General features: G+C 38.5%; 1 protein-coding gene across 1 annotated transcript in view; it reads left to right on the top strand.

Annotated features, from left to right (window-relative positions):
• Positions 1 to 13,808, top strand: part of ACBD5 (acyl-CoA binding domain containing 5) — a 36,065-nt gene extending 22,257 nt beyond the window's left edge. The window contains exons 5-12 of the mRNA XM_075704729.1: positions 404 to 541; positions 2,029 to 2,229; positions 2,952 to 3,058; positions 5,081 to 5,357; positions 6,689 to 6,888; positions 8,471 to 8,521; positions 8,814 to 8,923; positions 12,715 to 13,808. Of these exons, the coding sequence (XP_075560844.1) occupies positions 404 to 541; positions 2,029 to 2,229; positions 2,952 to 3,058; positions 5,081 to 5,357; positions 6,689 to 6,888; positions 8,471 to 8,521; positions 8,814 to 8,923; positions 12,715 to 12,727 (1,097 nt within the window). The 3' untranslated portion in view covers positions 12,728 to 13,808. The remainder of the gene's footprint in view (positions 1 to 403; positions 542 to 2,028; positions 2,230 to 2,951; positions 3,059 to 5,080; positions 5,358 to 6,688; positions 6,889 to 8,470; positions 8,522 to 8,813; positions 8,924 to 12,714) is intronic.
• Positions 13,809 to 14,929: the final 1,121 nt, after the last annotated feature.

The following is a 14,929-nucleotide window of genomic DNA, read 5'->3' as shown; positions in this document are numbered from 1 at the left end:
TTTCAGGCCAAAAGGGAACTTCTGTAAAAATACTGACTTCTGGGTTTAAAAGAACATGACCACATCGGTCCTAGCTAAAACATTACTGCAGCTATACCATAAATATGGGTAATAGTCTTGGTCCGAGACTCTGTAGTGAAAGTGGCCTGCTGTCTCTTTCCAGTAGGCTTCCTCAGAATCATTGAGAATCTGTTCATCAGTAGTCAGTCACTCTGTGGTGAGCCACAAAAGAGAAACATTAAACCAATTAAGGAAGAGCTTACAGAAATAAAGCTGTCACTATTTGGTACATCTTCTAATACGGAAATACTTTTGTAGAACTATGACTAATAGTTTGAGGGGGGGGTTGTATGTTTGTTTCTTTTAAAATACATCTTTTTTTTCTCTCTGAATTTTTTCTTAGACCTTAGCAATGTCATGAATTCCACTCCAAATATAAAGGCTGTGAATGGAAAAGCTGAAAGTAGTGATAGCGGAGCAGAATCAGAAGAAGAAGGGCTTCGTGAAGAGGAGGAAAAAGAACTGCAGCTAAATGTAAAGGGTATGTGTTCTGCACTTGGACCATTGTTCTTCCAAAGTTATTCTTAACCACCTAAGTGGCAGAAAATCCCAGAAGATCATGAACGCTGTACTTCTTCAGGAGAATTGGATGCAAATACGTGTGGGTGCGTGTGTGAAGAATGGCAGTGTCTCAGCCTGGGTTATAAGATTTAGAACTAGTACAAATTTGTGAGCTCTACCATACAATTTTTGAGTCGGCTAGGCAGTTCTGTTGGTAGGCTAGCTAAAAGTCTATACCCTGTATTGTTTTGGTTTTTGTTGCCAGTGCTGTTTGTAAGAGCTGTGGATGGCTACATGAGCTGTAACAGTAGAATTTAAAAAATCTAGCCAGCAGGAGCAGGGAAGTGATCATCCACCTGTACTCGGCACTGGTGAGGCTGCACCTGGAATACTGTGTCCAGTTTTGGGCCCCTCAGTACAAGAAAGACATTGAATTGCTAGAGCGTGTCCAGAGAAGGGCAACAAAGCTGGTGAAGGGTCTAGAGCACAAGTCCTATGAGGAGTGGCTGAGGGAACTGGGGTTGTTTAGTTTAGTCTGGAGAAGAGGAGGCTGAGGGGAGACCTTATTGCTCTCTACAACGACCTGAAAGAAGGTTGTAGCAAGGTGGGTGTTGGTCTCTTCTCCCAAGTAACTAGCGATAGGACGAGAGGAAATGGCCTCAAGTTGCACCAGGGGAGGTTTAGATTGGATATTAGGAGAAATTTCTTCACGGAAAGAGTGGTCAAGCATCGGAACAGGCTGCCCAGAGAGGTGGTGGAGTCCCCATCCCTGGAAGTGTTCAAAAAATGTATAGATGTGGCACTTTGGGTCATGGTTTAGTAGGCATGGTGGTGTTGGGTTGATGGTTGGACTGATGATCTTAGAGGTCCTTTCCAACCTTAATGATCCCTAGTTTTACTTCATTAAAAAATAATCCAGCCACCAAGCCAGGAACATGAATCGACCCTTAATTGGTTTAGTGGTGGACTTGGTAGTGTTAGGTTAATGGTCGGACTGGATGATCTTAAAGGTCTTTTCCAACCTAAATGATTCTATGATCACTTTTTTATGTTCAGAGAAAATAAAACAGAACTTTCAGTGAGATTCATTTAGGGGGTCCATAAAGAGTTTTAGGAAATAGCAGTATCAAGTGAAAACCAAATGAAATTACGTATTTAGAATTCTATACAGGTTTTTTCCTCCAAGGACATTAAGATAATTATTTAATTTATCAGACACACCTACTTTGGATTTGCTTACTTATGTTTTAAATATCATCTGCTCTTTATGCAAATTATATTTCATATTTACACTTTTTACAAGAACAGAACAATCCCTGCAAATGTGAATCTAGGAGCATTTATGTATTTTGTTCTGTATATGCATTATACTTACAGTCCATTAGAAAGTTAGCTACTTGAAGAAACATGTTTTGAGCTATTAGGTGTGTAGATTTCTATTTGCAAGGTTTTCTTGTTCTTTTACAGACTATAAGAATGTGAAACCAGAATCAGCAGCTGCTAAGGATTTGGAAAGTATTGTTACTAATGGCTGTTACAAGGACAGCTTTATCCCAGATACGCAGAATGGCATCCAGACTAAATCTGCCCTGAATGGCTTGAACCTGGAGGAGGAAATAAAGAAAATGGACCCAAGCCTAGAAATAGCTAATAACAGTGCTCACCAAGGTATTGTTCTTGTAAGACCATATTTTCATTTGCATGTGTTTTTCTTGGAACAATATTTGTTTTCTTGGAAGCTTAATTGTGGGATTCAGAGACTAGCAATGCTGTCTTTCAGTTGTAGAAACCTGAAGAAAGACTACTCAAAAACCCCCTCGCCTTAATACCAGTTTAAAATAAGGCTTTCTTTTAGGATCTCCTACAGAAAGAGAGATGAATTCAGAGATAGAGAAGCCCAAAACCACAGAAATACAATTGTTTTCTTTTGAAATCATTATACTACCGATGCAAGTACTGTTTGAAAGCTAATTTGTAGTGAAATGAAAATCACTAATAGCTTATTTGTCTTTCTCAAAGGCTGAACATATTATAAATGCCAGGTTGTTCAAACTGATGTCTAAATATATAATTTTAAAACTGGCAGATAACTTTAGGCAAAACTTCTTTATACTGAGCTTAGGAAGGAGAGTGGAATGAACAAGGTAAAATTAAAATTATCAACTGATAATGCAGAAGTGCCAATATGAGGTATAGTTTTCCCATTAGTAAAAGTTTTAAATAATTTCTATATTAATATAACTTCTTATTCAGAATCTAACTTTAGGATGACAATTGTAGATAAAAGGGGCATGAGTTGAAGTTCACCTAGACATTTTAACTCATTGCTTTACTCTTTGCCAGGATTGGCTCACATTTATAAAGCATATGTGCATCTCCTTTCCATACAGGTGCAAATGAAGAGAATACTGAAGAGGTCTCAGCAACTCAGCACTTAACCAGTGACTCAGACAGTGAAGTTTATTGTGATTCTATGGAGCAGCTGGGACTAGAAGAGGTAGAGGCTTAGTATTCCTAGGTGTATTTAGAAACTGGTATGCTTATTTTTAAATAGGTTCCTATCTGTCAGGTGAACCTGGACATGCAGAGGTGAATGAAGTAACTTGTGCATACCTTTCTCCCCTTTGGACTATCAGTCTTTTGTTATTTTTATTGTCAGTCTTTTACAACTTGGTTACTACCGATCTAAAAGCCTTGAAATTTTTGCACTCAGAGAAATTATGTGAGGGGAAGGTATCAAAAACAACAGTACAAAGCAACTAAAGGCTGTGTTCACGAATGAATTTAGGCTCTCCTAACATATGTAGGGAGCAGAATCCAGCTATCTCTAAGAAGTAGGGAGTGTCTTTGTAACAATGAGCTTTTTGTGTGCTCTTTTTCTGGCCTGATGAATCCTGCATTTGTTTCTTAGAAAAATAAAGAGTAAGCTTTAGCAGTAAGAGTAGAGTAAGCCTGTAGGCCAGTGCCTGAAAGTGGCTTAGGTCTAAAGAAGTAGGAGATTACAGTAATTTCTGGGTTCTCTTGTACTCTCTTCAGCCATAACCTACATCTCTGACTTTCATCTGAAAGGTGGGCACCAACTGTGTTGGCTTGATTTTGACTAAATTTGTGCTCCTGCTCATTGTATTAACATTAAGCTCATTAGTCTTAGCTGATTTACTGGCTTGGACCTCCTTCAGAGGTCCAGTTTAAGTGTGGACTTTGTAGATTGTACTCCAACACCTAGTTTCCTGATTCTGAGGAGGAATATATGAATGATGCATGGGATCAGACGTACCAGTAAGCGCTCTAATATTGCATCATTCTCTTGTCTAGCAGTTTCCTGAGGATCTAGAGAATTCCCTTTAACAAATCAAAATTTTAGCCAGTAATGACACATGTTGGGAAAGGTGATTTGGTAGAAGTACTGCAAGCTCTCTTATCTATGTGATTTCCCAGTCATCTTGTGTATCATTTGAGCTTGTTTGAGATTCTTTGATTGAAGTGGGTGGATAATTTGTCAGAATTTGCCAACCTGCATGAGAAAATTTCTAGTTTTGAACAAAATAACAAATGTTCAGGTATATGTAAATAAATATACAAGTAGAACTACAGATGGATCTATTCAAACTAGAAGAGGTTCATTTGAAGAATTAAATTCAGCTTTTTATTGGAACAGATGTAGCAAACACTGTCCTTCAGTTCTGATGATACAGGTTTATGAACTACTAGTTGACAAATGGGATTTTGGCAGCAATTTCAGTTTCTTTGCCCCTTCTTTTGGTTATTTTGGCTTTTTCATGGAGTTATTTTTTGGCTAGCTGAGGTCCCCAGTCTGCTTCAGCATATACTTGTGCGAGTGCTTGTCCTTGCACTGAACAAAGGGTTGCTTGAACCGCCTTAAGGCAGTCCTGTTGCAGAACACGTAATTGTGACCTGATCAATGCGTATGTCATCCATTTTCATTATCTTTCTACAGTACCACAGATTTTGAGTGAGAAGTTGATAGAATACGATGCCTTTCTTTTCTTTGGTGAGAGGCACGGGGTGCAGCCAAGCTGTTTTGAACAGGTTGATAATAAACAAGGTGATCTTTTTGCCGGGAGCGTAGACACTGCCTACTCAAGGTTGCTAATAGCACGTGAGTTTTGACAGTGTGGCTCGTGAATCCAAGTTAGGATACCACTTCACTGTCTCGGAAGCAAAGCCAATTTTACAAGGGAAAACTGAACATTTTCAGATCTTAATGTTCTATTCTAGTGATTACTGAGTATTACTGTATGTTAGAAATGGGTAAAGTAATTCCAGGTGGTATCACTGTTTTGAGAATATTTGCCTCAAATGCCCTTTCAGTCTGAAAAGAACATTTAGACAATAGTAAGCACATTCTACAGGAAAACAACTGCTCCTGTTAAAAGAATAGCCTTAATTCTGGGCAAACTATTTTCTTAAAGGGAAAGTAGAGATGATGCTTCTTCCTTTTTATTGGTTAACTGTCACATTTTACAGAATTTAATTACTTGCTAATGTTAATTTGTAGCCCTTGGAGATCATCACATCAGCTAAAGGATCTTTAAAGCATTCATCCCATTTCTTGGATGTAGATCACAGTCTTCTGTTAGAAACTACAGATTTTGCAAGGCATGCTTGCATGACTTATGGAAGTGTCCACCCTGGAAATACTGTAGAGGGAGCAGCTCAAGAACAAGGTGAAGTCAAGTGTGGAGGAGAAGATGGCAAAGCCAGTAATGGGGGCCCTCACAAGGAGAAGAAAGGTGGAGAAAAAGCAGATTTCTACAGTGTCAGAAGAGGGAGAGGTACTGTGCACGCTGCTTTTGTTTTCCCCACTCTCCTGACTACCATAAGTTACTGGTGCCTGAGAAGCACTTGTCAACATTGTCCAGTAAGATAGTCATGCTATATAGTGCTTATGTCCTTCACAATAAAAAATAGATAACAAAATCCTAATTACAGTGGGTAGCAATCAGTTTTGTCTTCAGAGTATTTATTTAATTCATAATAAGTATTACAAAATAATTTTCTTGTGCTATGGAGATCTTGTATAAGCGTATTGGCTTCTGTTTTGGCTTACCTTAAACTCCAGCTGCTGTTTATGGCAGCTGTCTTTTTAGAAATGTAATCTTCAAAACCTGTCTAGGCATGCGAAGAGTTTCTTTACAAGTTACATATTTATTTTTAAATGCATATGCATTTATATCTCTATGGTGTCTTATTTGAAACCATGGAATATCTTGGAAAGGTATCAGTGACACATTGTTTTTTAGGTAATTGGAGTGTTAGCCACGCCTTTGAGTGATTCTGATAATATCTATTATGATTCTTAAAACTTAATGATTCTTAATCACATAATAGTCCAGATGTTCAATTTATGTTGGATCTCTGCTCTTTTTAATTCCGTAATACTTCTAATACTGTCACCTAAAAGCAGCACCATATTCCAGTGGTATGATCTGTAAAATCAAGGATAAAGTTTATTTTTCTTGTACTAAAAAAAGTCAGAAAGCTTTTTATTTATATATAGCATGCCTTTTTGTGTGGCAACTATATGTGATCGGATGCAAAAATTAAAAAGAAAATCCAAATATAACATTTATGTTGAAAACTATTATGAAGAACATATTGTAGCTTAACCATCTCCCCTTCTCTCTTTTGTTGTTTTATTTATGTTTGCTACTTGCAGGCGGAAACATGATACGCTAGCTGTATATAGCTTAAAGGAGTATTGCAGGTTTCAAACAATTATCTTTTCTCATCATGCTATTCCAGTGTTCTTTGTTTTCCAGCTGGAGACTGTGCCAAACTTAAAACACACCTACCCTCAATAAGATGGATCTTACTTTCTTTTTGCTAGGGCAGAATTTACTGCATGTGAATTAATAATTTTTTTCTAAAAGCTTATGCAGTTCTAGGACCTTGAATGATACTGTCACACTGAGGCTGTAGGGAAACATCTCAAATTATGTTGCAGTAACCTCCCAGTGCTTTTGAATTGTCTGAATATAGCTTAGGATTAGGAGTACCACAGTCATTTCGGAAGGGAGAAAACTGAACGGTTAAAATCAAACATTTTCAATAGAGTTGGTAGCCCATTGTGTTTTATGTATCTTTTTTTTCTCCCTCAACATAGGGCATAGGCTTCAGCCTCTCGGAGATGGTTCACAAGGTGGACAGATGGGTAGTGGAGGGGACGGAGAGCGCTGGGGATCAGACAGAGGACCCAGGGGTAGCCTCAGTGAACAGATTGCGGTAGTGCTGATGCGGTTGCAAGAAGACATGCAGAATGTCCTTCAGAGGTTGCATATGCTGGAGGCAGTTACAGCATCACAGGTATTATTCACTGATGTTATTTGATTACTTTTTATTAAATTTCCTTGGATATTTTTATGCTTTTTCAGATTAAAATTTCAGACAATATTTTCTTAATCTGTAAAGACATTTCAGTTATATTCTGTAGTATTCCAACTTAAAATTTCTTATTGGTACCTACTCTCAGGAACACAATTCAGGACTCTTGTACATGTGAGCAAAACCATGCATTTTGACCTAGAAATTAACCATATATTATTTTACTGATTTCTGATCAGACTAATCTTAGCCATAGTTATCGGTACACATTATGCAGTCGCTGTATGAGATTCCATATTTAATGTCAGTAATACAGGATCCCAGATAATTTCTTCATCAGTAGACCTCAAAGCATTTTCAAGGGAAGTGAGAAATTATCTTAATCTTCTAGACTGATAAATGTTTGCAGGCAGAACTTCTGATTCCATTTTTCAGTTAGCAGAAGACTGATTCTTCACAGCATTCTTTGCCCGCGAAGTAATCCAGCTTTCTTGGAATTTCACATCATGTATACAAGACAGGCAAAAGAAGTCTTAAGCAAGTATAGATATTTATTGATGTAGTGTTTCTTTTTCCTTCTGTTTCAATGGAAATACTGTATATTCGGGAGAACAGAATATGCTGTGAATATAGTTGAACCAGCAACCTAAAGATGTTTGGTTTTGCTTGACTGCTGATATATTTTGATCTACCTGAGAATGAGAGAGCTGTACAAGCAGTATCCTATGGGATGCACATACTCCAAATCTAAGGCAGCCAGGGAAAAGGATTTATTAAAACCATGATTTTGCTCCATCACAGCTATTCAAGAATCTGATGGTTGGATACAGATTGATTTTCTTCTTTTGCCTGAGCAATATATGAAGAAGTAGTAAAAGATTCTTCCCCAGCAGTTCATGCTGTGCTTGCTACCCTTACCTAAAGAGAAGCAGAAGCTTCTGTTTCACACTTACATAAATTAAGAAAGACCTAGAAAAGCAACTGCTTTATTTTTGTGGAAGCACCACAACAGTGTATAGGAATAGTCTTGAAAAGTTTCTGGTACTTCTCATTTTCTGGATTACCTGGAAGATTTGGAACAGGGCATTCTCTTTCCTTTATGCTGTTAGACATGCCTGTAGCTATAGCTCAGGGCAGACTAAAACAGTGCTGTTTGCCTTTGTATAAACTAGTGTTGAAACATGTGATCATGCAGATTAAGCTGCTGGGATTTCTACTCTGGGTCGCAGCTGCTGGGGACTGGACCAGAGTTGAGGAAGTTGTGATGACAAGTTGGGCAGGGGGGCCTTGAAAAACTGTAAAGAGTTCCAGTAAGTGACACTTAATTTTTTAACACACAGAGATGTGATAAAAATGCTAAAGTAATGGAAACATGAGAGGTAAGTTGGAAACCAAGTAGCGAAAGGGGGGTTGCATGGGAGTGGTTCTGTTTCTTAAACCATCATGTATACAGATTGCAAAGCCTTCACAAGATGAAAACTTCATATTCTCATTTTGTGAAGCAGAAAAATTTTAACTGCAGTTTCCTTTTTTTATACTTACCGGCCTTTCCGTGTATTTAAAGGCAAAATCTGCAACACTACAGTCAAATTATCAGCCTGCCTCCTCGGTCAAGGTAAAATATTGTTTTTTCTATTTGTAAAAAGCAGTGTGAATGGTGAAAAAAGATGAGATTAATATTTTATAGCTAGCTCTTAGCATGTGCTTTTTGTATTGTCTCTCCCTTGACTAGGAGATAAAAAATAATCTGCGTCTGAAAAAGTTTTTTGATAGATTTTTTTTTTTTCTGGTCTTACTAGTATTTTCTACTTTGATACTCTAGCATTTGAAGTGACTGAGAAGTATACATGTGGTATTCAGTATGCGCACACAGATTGCTGACTAGAATTTTTTTCTGTTTTCCTTAGAAACCATCATGGTGGCCCTTTGAAATTTCTCCTGGTATTTTAGCTTTTGCTATTGTATGGCCATTTGTCGCCCAGTGGTTGGTACATGTGTATCTTCAAAGAAAGCGAAGGTAAAGATGAGCATTCAATAGGGCATGTATACTGCATTTCATCTGTTTAAACCAATATGTAGTATATCATGTTGTTTAGACAGGACATAAAATACTGCCTCCATGCATAACAAGAATGCAAGTGTATGCTCTTAATAAGGCTTTGACAGTGTATCTGAAACATCAGGTCAGTATCAAAATGGGGAGCTTGGTAATAGTTGCTTTGATAAATCCTGTTTCCTTGAGTTCTTTGCTTCAAGACATGTCTTGCTTAATGTTCCATTGTATTAGTGACTCATAGCTCTGAAGATACCAGGCTAAAGCAGATTGTGCAGTAGAGTCCTTGGTACGGTTATGATAGGAAGGTGCGTGTTTCAGTCCCAAGAACTAAAACCAAATGCGCAACAAGAAATTCTGGAAGCTAAGTAGGAGTGCTTTCCATTAGCTGGGAATTCTAGGAAGAGACATGTAGTTTTCTTTGCCTTGAAGTTTCTCAGCATAAGAAAATATTGGTTAATTTGACTTTATATGTGGTATGCTTTATATGTGGCAATTTAGGTTAAATCCATGAAGTGTGATGCAAGATACATTATTTCAGTGAGCATACACAAGTGGGTGAGGCTGGATAGCTTGGAAGTGTCTCCGTGACATTCTTTGACCCTCTCACTCCCAATATCCTCTTGAGCCATTTTCACTGTTTCTAGACTCCCTAGTCCCCTTGTGCCATGAGAAATTTTTTTCCTAAAGAAATTTAACATTTACTAGCAACTTACTACGATATTTTTGTAATGTCTGCTTGGACTTCCTTCAGCTCTCATCTTACCTTTTGTCAGCTCTGTAAGCATCAGACCAAGTGAATGTTCTCTAGTTGCTATCTGCTCACTTCAGTCTCACACCTGACTTTGTTACCTTAGTGTGCTCTTAAGTTTTTTTCCTCTCTGTCAGTCTGCAGAGAAGTCTGCTTGTGTGTAGATCTTACTAGAATTAGCTTGAATTGTTCAAGCTTTTTAATGTTTCAAGTTTTCATGGTATAGTTTTCTTTCATATGGTAAATCACAGAAACGCAGAATGGTTGAGGTTGGAAGGCACCTCTGGAGGTCATCTGGTCCAATCCTGTGTTCAAGCACGGACACCTAGAGCTGGTTGCCCAGAACTGTGTCCAGACAGCTTTTGAATATCTCCAAGGAGGGAGACTCCACAGCCTCTCTGGGCAACCTCTGCCAGTGTTCACCTCTCCCCGTAGGAGAGATGCTCCAGTCCCTTAATCATCTTCACAGCCCTTTGTTGGACTCTCTCCAGTATGTCCACGTCTCTCTTGTAGCCAGAACTGGACAGAGCACTGCAGGTGTGGCCTTTCCAGTGCTGAGTAGAGGGGAAGGGTCACCTCCCTCGACCTGCTGGGAGGGATAATGCAGCCTGCAACACCATTGGCCGCCTTTGCTGCAAGGGCACGTTGCTGGCTCATGTTCAACTTGGTGTCCACTAGGACCCCCAGGTCCTATTCTGCTAAGCTGCTTCCCAGCCAGGCAGGCCCCAGCATGTACTGGTGGCTGGGGTTGTTCCTCTCCAGGTGCTGGACTTGGCACTTTGCCTTGTACTTCATGAGGTTCCCGTCAGCCCATTTTTCCATCCTGTTGAGGTCCCTCTGGATGGCAGCACCACCCTTTGGCATATCAGCCACTCCTCCCAGTTTTGTGTAATCTGCCCACTTGCTGAGGGTGCACTCCGCCCCATCATCCACATTATTAATAAAGATGTTGAACAGGACTGGACCCAGTGCCGACCCTTGGCATACACTGCTAATTACTGCCTCCAGCTGGACTTCTGTCACTGGTCACCCCCCGCTGGGCCCAGCCCACAAAGGCTGCACGCCTGCCGGGGAGTTACCCTGTCTCAGAGCTGTCGTGAGCAGCATCGATGTTACTTGCACTCTCTGATGAAACCAGAGATTTCACTACTAAGGCTTTTAGGCAGTTGCACAGATTTTCCTTATTTTCTGCACTGGTAAATGGAGATTTCCATTTCTGATGAAGGACATAGGACAAGGACAAAGTTTTTTAAAATCAATACCATTTTTTTAGTATCTGATGTGAAGCTCCTATGAACTTTAGTGTTGTTTAGCTAATAGCTCTTGAATGGCCATGTTCTCTCTCTCTCTGAACAGTATGCTGTTCTTGTAAACCTTTTTTGATGATCTGTTCTGACCTCTGTAGCACCCTCAATCAATTCACAGGTTCAGTCAGAAATCACTTTTTAGAAAAGTGCCCTTTCCAGCAATTTTTCTAATATATTGCTCTAATGATTCGGAGCTTAAATGAATAAACAAATGGTTTATTTGGGCAACTCAAAACTATTATTTTTAGTTTGGGTTTTTCTAGCTTCAGCTTTCATCCACTGGATTTTCCTAGATCTTTATCTACTTGACAAAGAGCCCCTGATGTGTTTTCCATGAGTACTTTGTTGCCATCACCAAGTCATCTCTTAATCTCTTGCTTAAAACAGATGGAGCAACTGGAATCTCATTTTAAAGTTCTCCAGTCTCGGGATGATTCTGGTGGCTCTTTCCGCAATGCTCCACAGTTTATCAACATTCTTTTTGAGTTCCGGACACCAGGATTTGTACCAGTCTACTAACAGTAATACTAACGGTGAGACACAGAGATAGCATAGCCCCAGATAGTCCTTGTTTTGTTTACTCATTCATGGATTGTGTTCAGACGAGATGAACTTCAAGAACAGAAACAACTAAAGAAATTCCTATGTTCTTCAGTTTTCCTCTTTGTGTCTGAAGAAATCTACGCATAGCCAGAATTTAAGGACTGTCTGCTTGTGCATCACCTTTCCATCTGGAGTTCCATCTCCTTTAGCAATGGGTAGGAAGCTGATCAAGTACACTCAGAGAAAATGGAATTGTGAAATGAGTCCCCAGTTTCAGCTTGTACTCTGTTAAGGTGTGTAAGCTTTAGGGCAACAGCTGTACACAGGGCATATGTTGACCCTATCTGTGTACTTTTGGTTTTAAAATAGATAAAATGTCCTGGAGCAGAAAGCAGGAGTCTGTGCTACCAATGTGAGGTTTTCTCATCATGAAGCTGTGGAGCCATGACTCCTGAACTCTTTTGCAGAGTGGAGCAAATTCCATGCAGCTGGTGGAGAGAAGGCCTTCTGCAGCCAACAGCTTTGTGCTTAGCTCATGTCCCTGGGAAGGGGTAGCTCAGCTCACTCTTAGCACCCTCCTGTACGGTGTTCTGGCTGGGTTAGGTCATCTTCTGAGCCTCTTAACATGTCTCATTCCTTTAGAGGGAGCTTAATGCTGAAAATCTGGGTACTCATATTGGAGCCTTCACTGAAGAAAGCTTGAAAACCTGAATCTTAAGGGCTCTAAAACCAGATCACAGAAATACATTTTTAATAATAATTGAGAGTTGTTTAGATTCAGGTCATGATTTTAGAACATGCTGATTGCGTGTTTTCTGGAGTCACTGGAAAACCAGCTCGCAAGTGTTGCTCTTCTGTGAGTCAGCAAATCACTGACTGATGTAGTCAGGGACTGTTCTGAGGAATTTCATCTGCAGTTCAGAATTCTTAGTGATATTTTGTACTCCCCAGTGTAAGTTGTGCCAGTTATGCAAACTTGCAGATTGTTTTGTAACTTAAGAGAGCAAATTTTCAGGTATCTTGAAGCAATGTTGTATTTTAATGGATTGGAAATCATTCACATGTAACCTTAATTGGTTTGTTTATTTAGACAAATGAAAAATCATCTCATATATGAAGGTACATTAAACTAATTTATTTGGTTCCTCTTCTAGAAAACTGAACTGAGAATTCATGACTTTGCTTAAAGACTGCTAGGAGAAGATGGCCCTGGAAAGCGAAGGAATTCTGAATTCTCATAGAATCTCAGAACCTGGGATGATGTTCCTTCTGTTATAGTAATATTTTGTACTACCTTTGAGCTAAACATTTAAGGACTAACATTATTGAAACTTGAATGATTCACAGCTCCTAGGTTACAAATGAAATAAATTTAATAATCCCATCCTCAAAACCATATGAACATTGATTTTTTTGGAATGTGCTTGTGGATGGGCCTTCAGTAATTACTGGTCTTGCTGATGTCAGACGATGAAGAGAATATCATCTTTGTAAAAGAATAAGTGAAAAATATGTAGAACTGTCACTTTAATATAGAAATAATTTTACAGTCACAACATCCCTGCCTGTTTTTCCAAAGGCTTACATATTATCAGATGAAAGCACTAATAAAGTATGAATTCAATACATTGTAAACTGTTGGAAAAATGCAATATAGCTCTGAGGAATTCAACTGGTTATTTTTGCTGCTAAACAAGTGTAGGGCAAATTTCCATGTAAATTCGTCAGAAATGAAGTTGAATCCTTCACTTATCCTTTAAGATTGTACAGAAGATTTGGGAATGGATATATGTCTTGAAAGTTAGAGCCATTAATAACAGAGGGACTGTCAAATATAAGTTTGGAAACTGTGTGGTACAAGGGATCCATCTAAAGAGGCGGCACCTTATCTTTTTAACTTTGATAATTGTATTCTTGTTGACAACAGCTTGTTTTAACTGAAATACATAGTTTAGGCACAAGGTGCTTCAAAATGAAATGAAAGCTAGCTCTGTATGTAGCTCTGTAAGATTTTTAAAAGCTCAGTGCACTGTAAGTTTTCTGTTGTCAGTTTATGTCAAATTAAAATAAGATTTAATCTAGCCTTAATCTATTGTGGACTTTTCCCAAGTCACATTATGAAAAATATCAGTTCTGGTATTTCTTCTCTCTTGTCCTTCTACTTCCTTTCAAAACAAAACTTTTCAGCTAACTTTAGTGCCGATTCTTTTGGTTTTTTTCCACGGAGTATTTATTAACCAATATACAGATAGAGGGTACAACCTTGTAAAGTTTGCTTGATTAAAGCATGCTTTACACTTTAATTTTAAAATAAATTAATATATAAGTTGTCTAAGTCTCTGGAAAAGGGAAGTGCACTAAAATTAGATACGACAGAGAAGACATTCATTTGCTATAAAGAATTACATCATAACATAACCCGTGTTTAAGATCTGAGTCTTCAGAAATTTCACTGTATTATTGATGTAGTTTCATTCTTCACCTGGACTACGTATTACAAATTATTTTTGAGGAAAGTTATTTTTTGTCCTTCCTGAAAATCTTTTATAGTTTGGAAAACATTTTTCATACAAGCTATATAAAAATGTAATCACATCATTTAATGTTTGTTTTACCAGAGCAATTTTAATCTTGTTTTTAGTTAAGTGCATTTTTTTTTAAGTTACTTTTTCCCTCTTCTGATTTTCTTATTGTAAAGCTGAATTAAAAAAATAAAACAATCAGAACCTCTTTGAAGACTGCTGTAGCAATCGGGTGGTTTTGTGTGCCAGAGGTAAGTTTTGGCTTGATACGTCCTGAGAACTCAGGTTTGAACAACGCTTATGCTGGAAGGGCAGTTTTGCTGTGACCTGAAGCCATTGTGCCTGTAGCTTAAAGTTCCTAGAGTGATTGACTTCTTACCATAAAATGATAGAAATGATGATACAGGAAGGATACTCTAGCTTGAAGGTCACGTTAAAAAAAACCCCAAACCCTCCTGGAGCAGCATGGCTCCTGACAGGGCGAAGCACCCTGGAGGGCCTCCGCCCCCCTTCATAACCATGTTACATGTAGGTGTATAGCTTTCAGAGATGGTGCAGACATTCTCAAAGGTACTTCAACTGTTAACTTCCCACTGACATAAATGTAGGTGTGTGCCATCCTTGTTATTTATTCATGTTTCAATAAACCAATCCCTTAATATTTTGTATTTTATCTTGAACTTTCTTAATGTTTAGTAAATGCTGTACGTTTGATCCTTTGGCTGTACAGAAGAGCCTGCTGGCTACATTATGAAGAAGCTGTCTCAATCTAAAAGTTGTAATACAAAACACTACTTTAATAACCATTTACTTGTACCTCATAAGTGGGCCTCATCTGATAGGGGTA

Source organism: Pelecanus crispus, chromosome 2, assembly GCF_030463565.1.
Source record: "Pelecanus crispus isolate bPelCri1 chromosome 2, bPelCri1.pri, whole genome shotgun sequence".
Classification (NCBI taxonomy): domain Eukaryota; kingdom Metazoa; phylum Chordata; class Aves; order Pelecaniformes; family Pelecanidae; genus Pelecanus; species Pelecanus crispus.
This window is presented reverse-complemented; position numbering and strand designations above follow the sequence as displayed.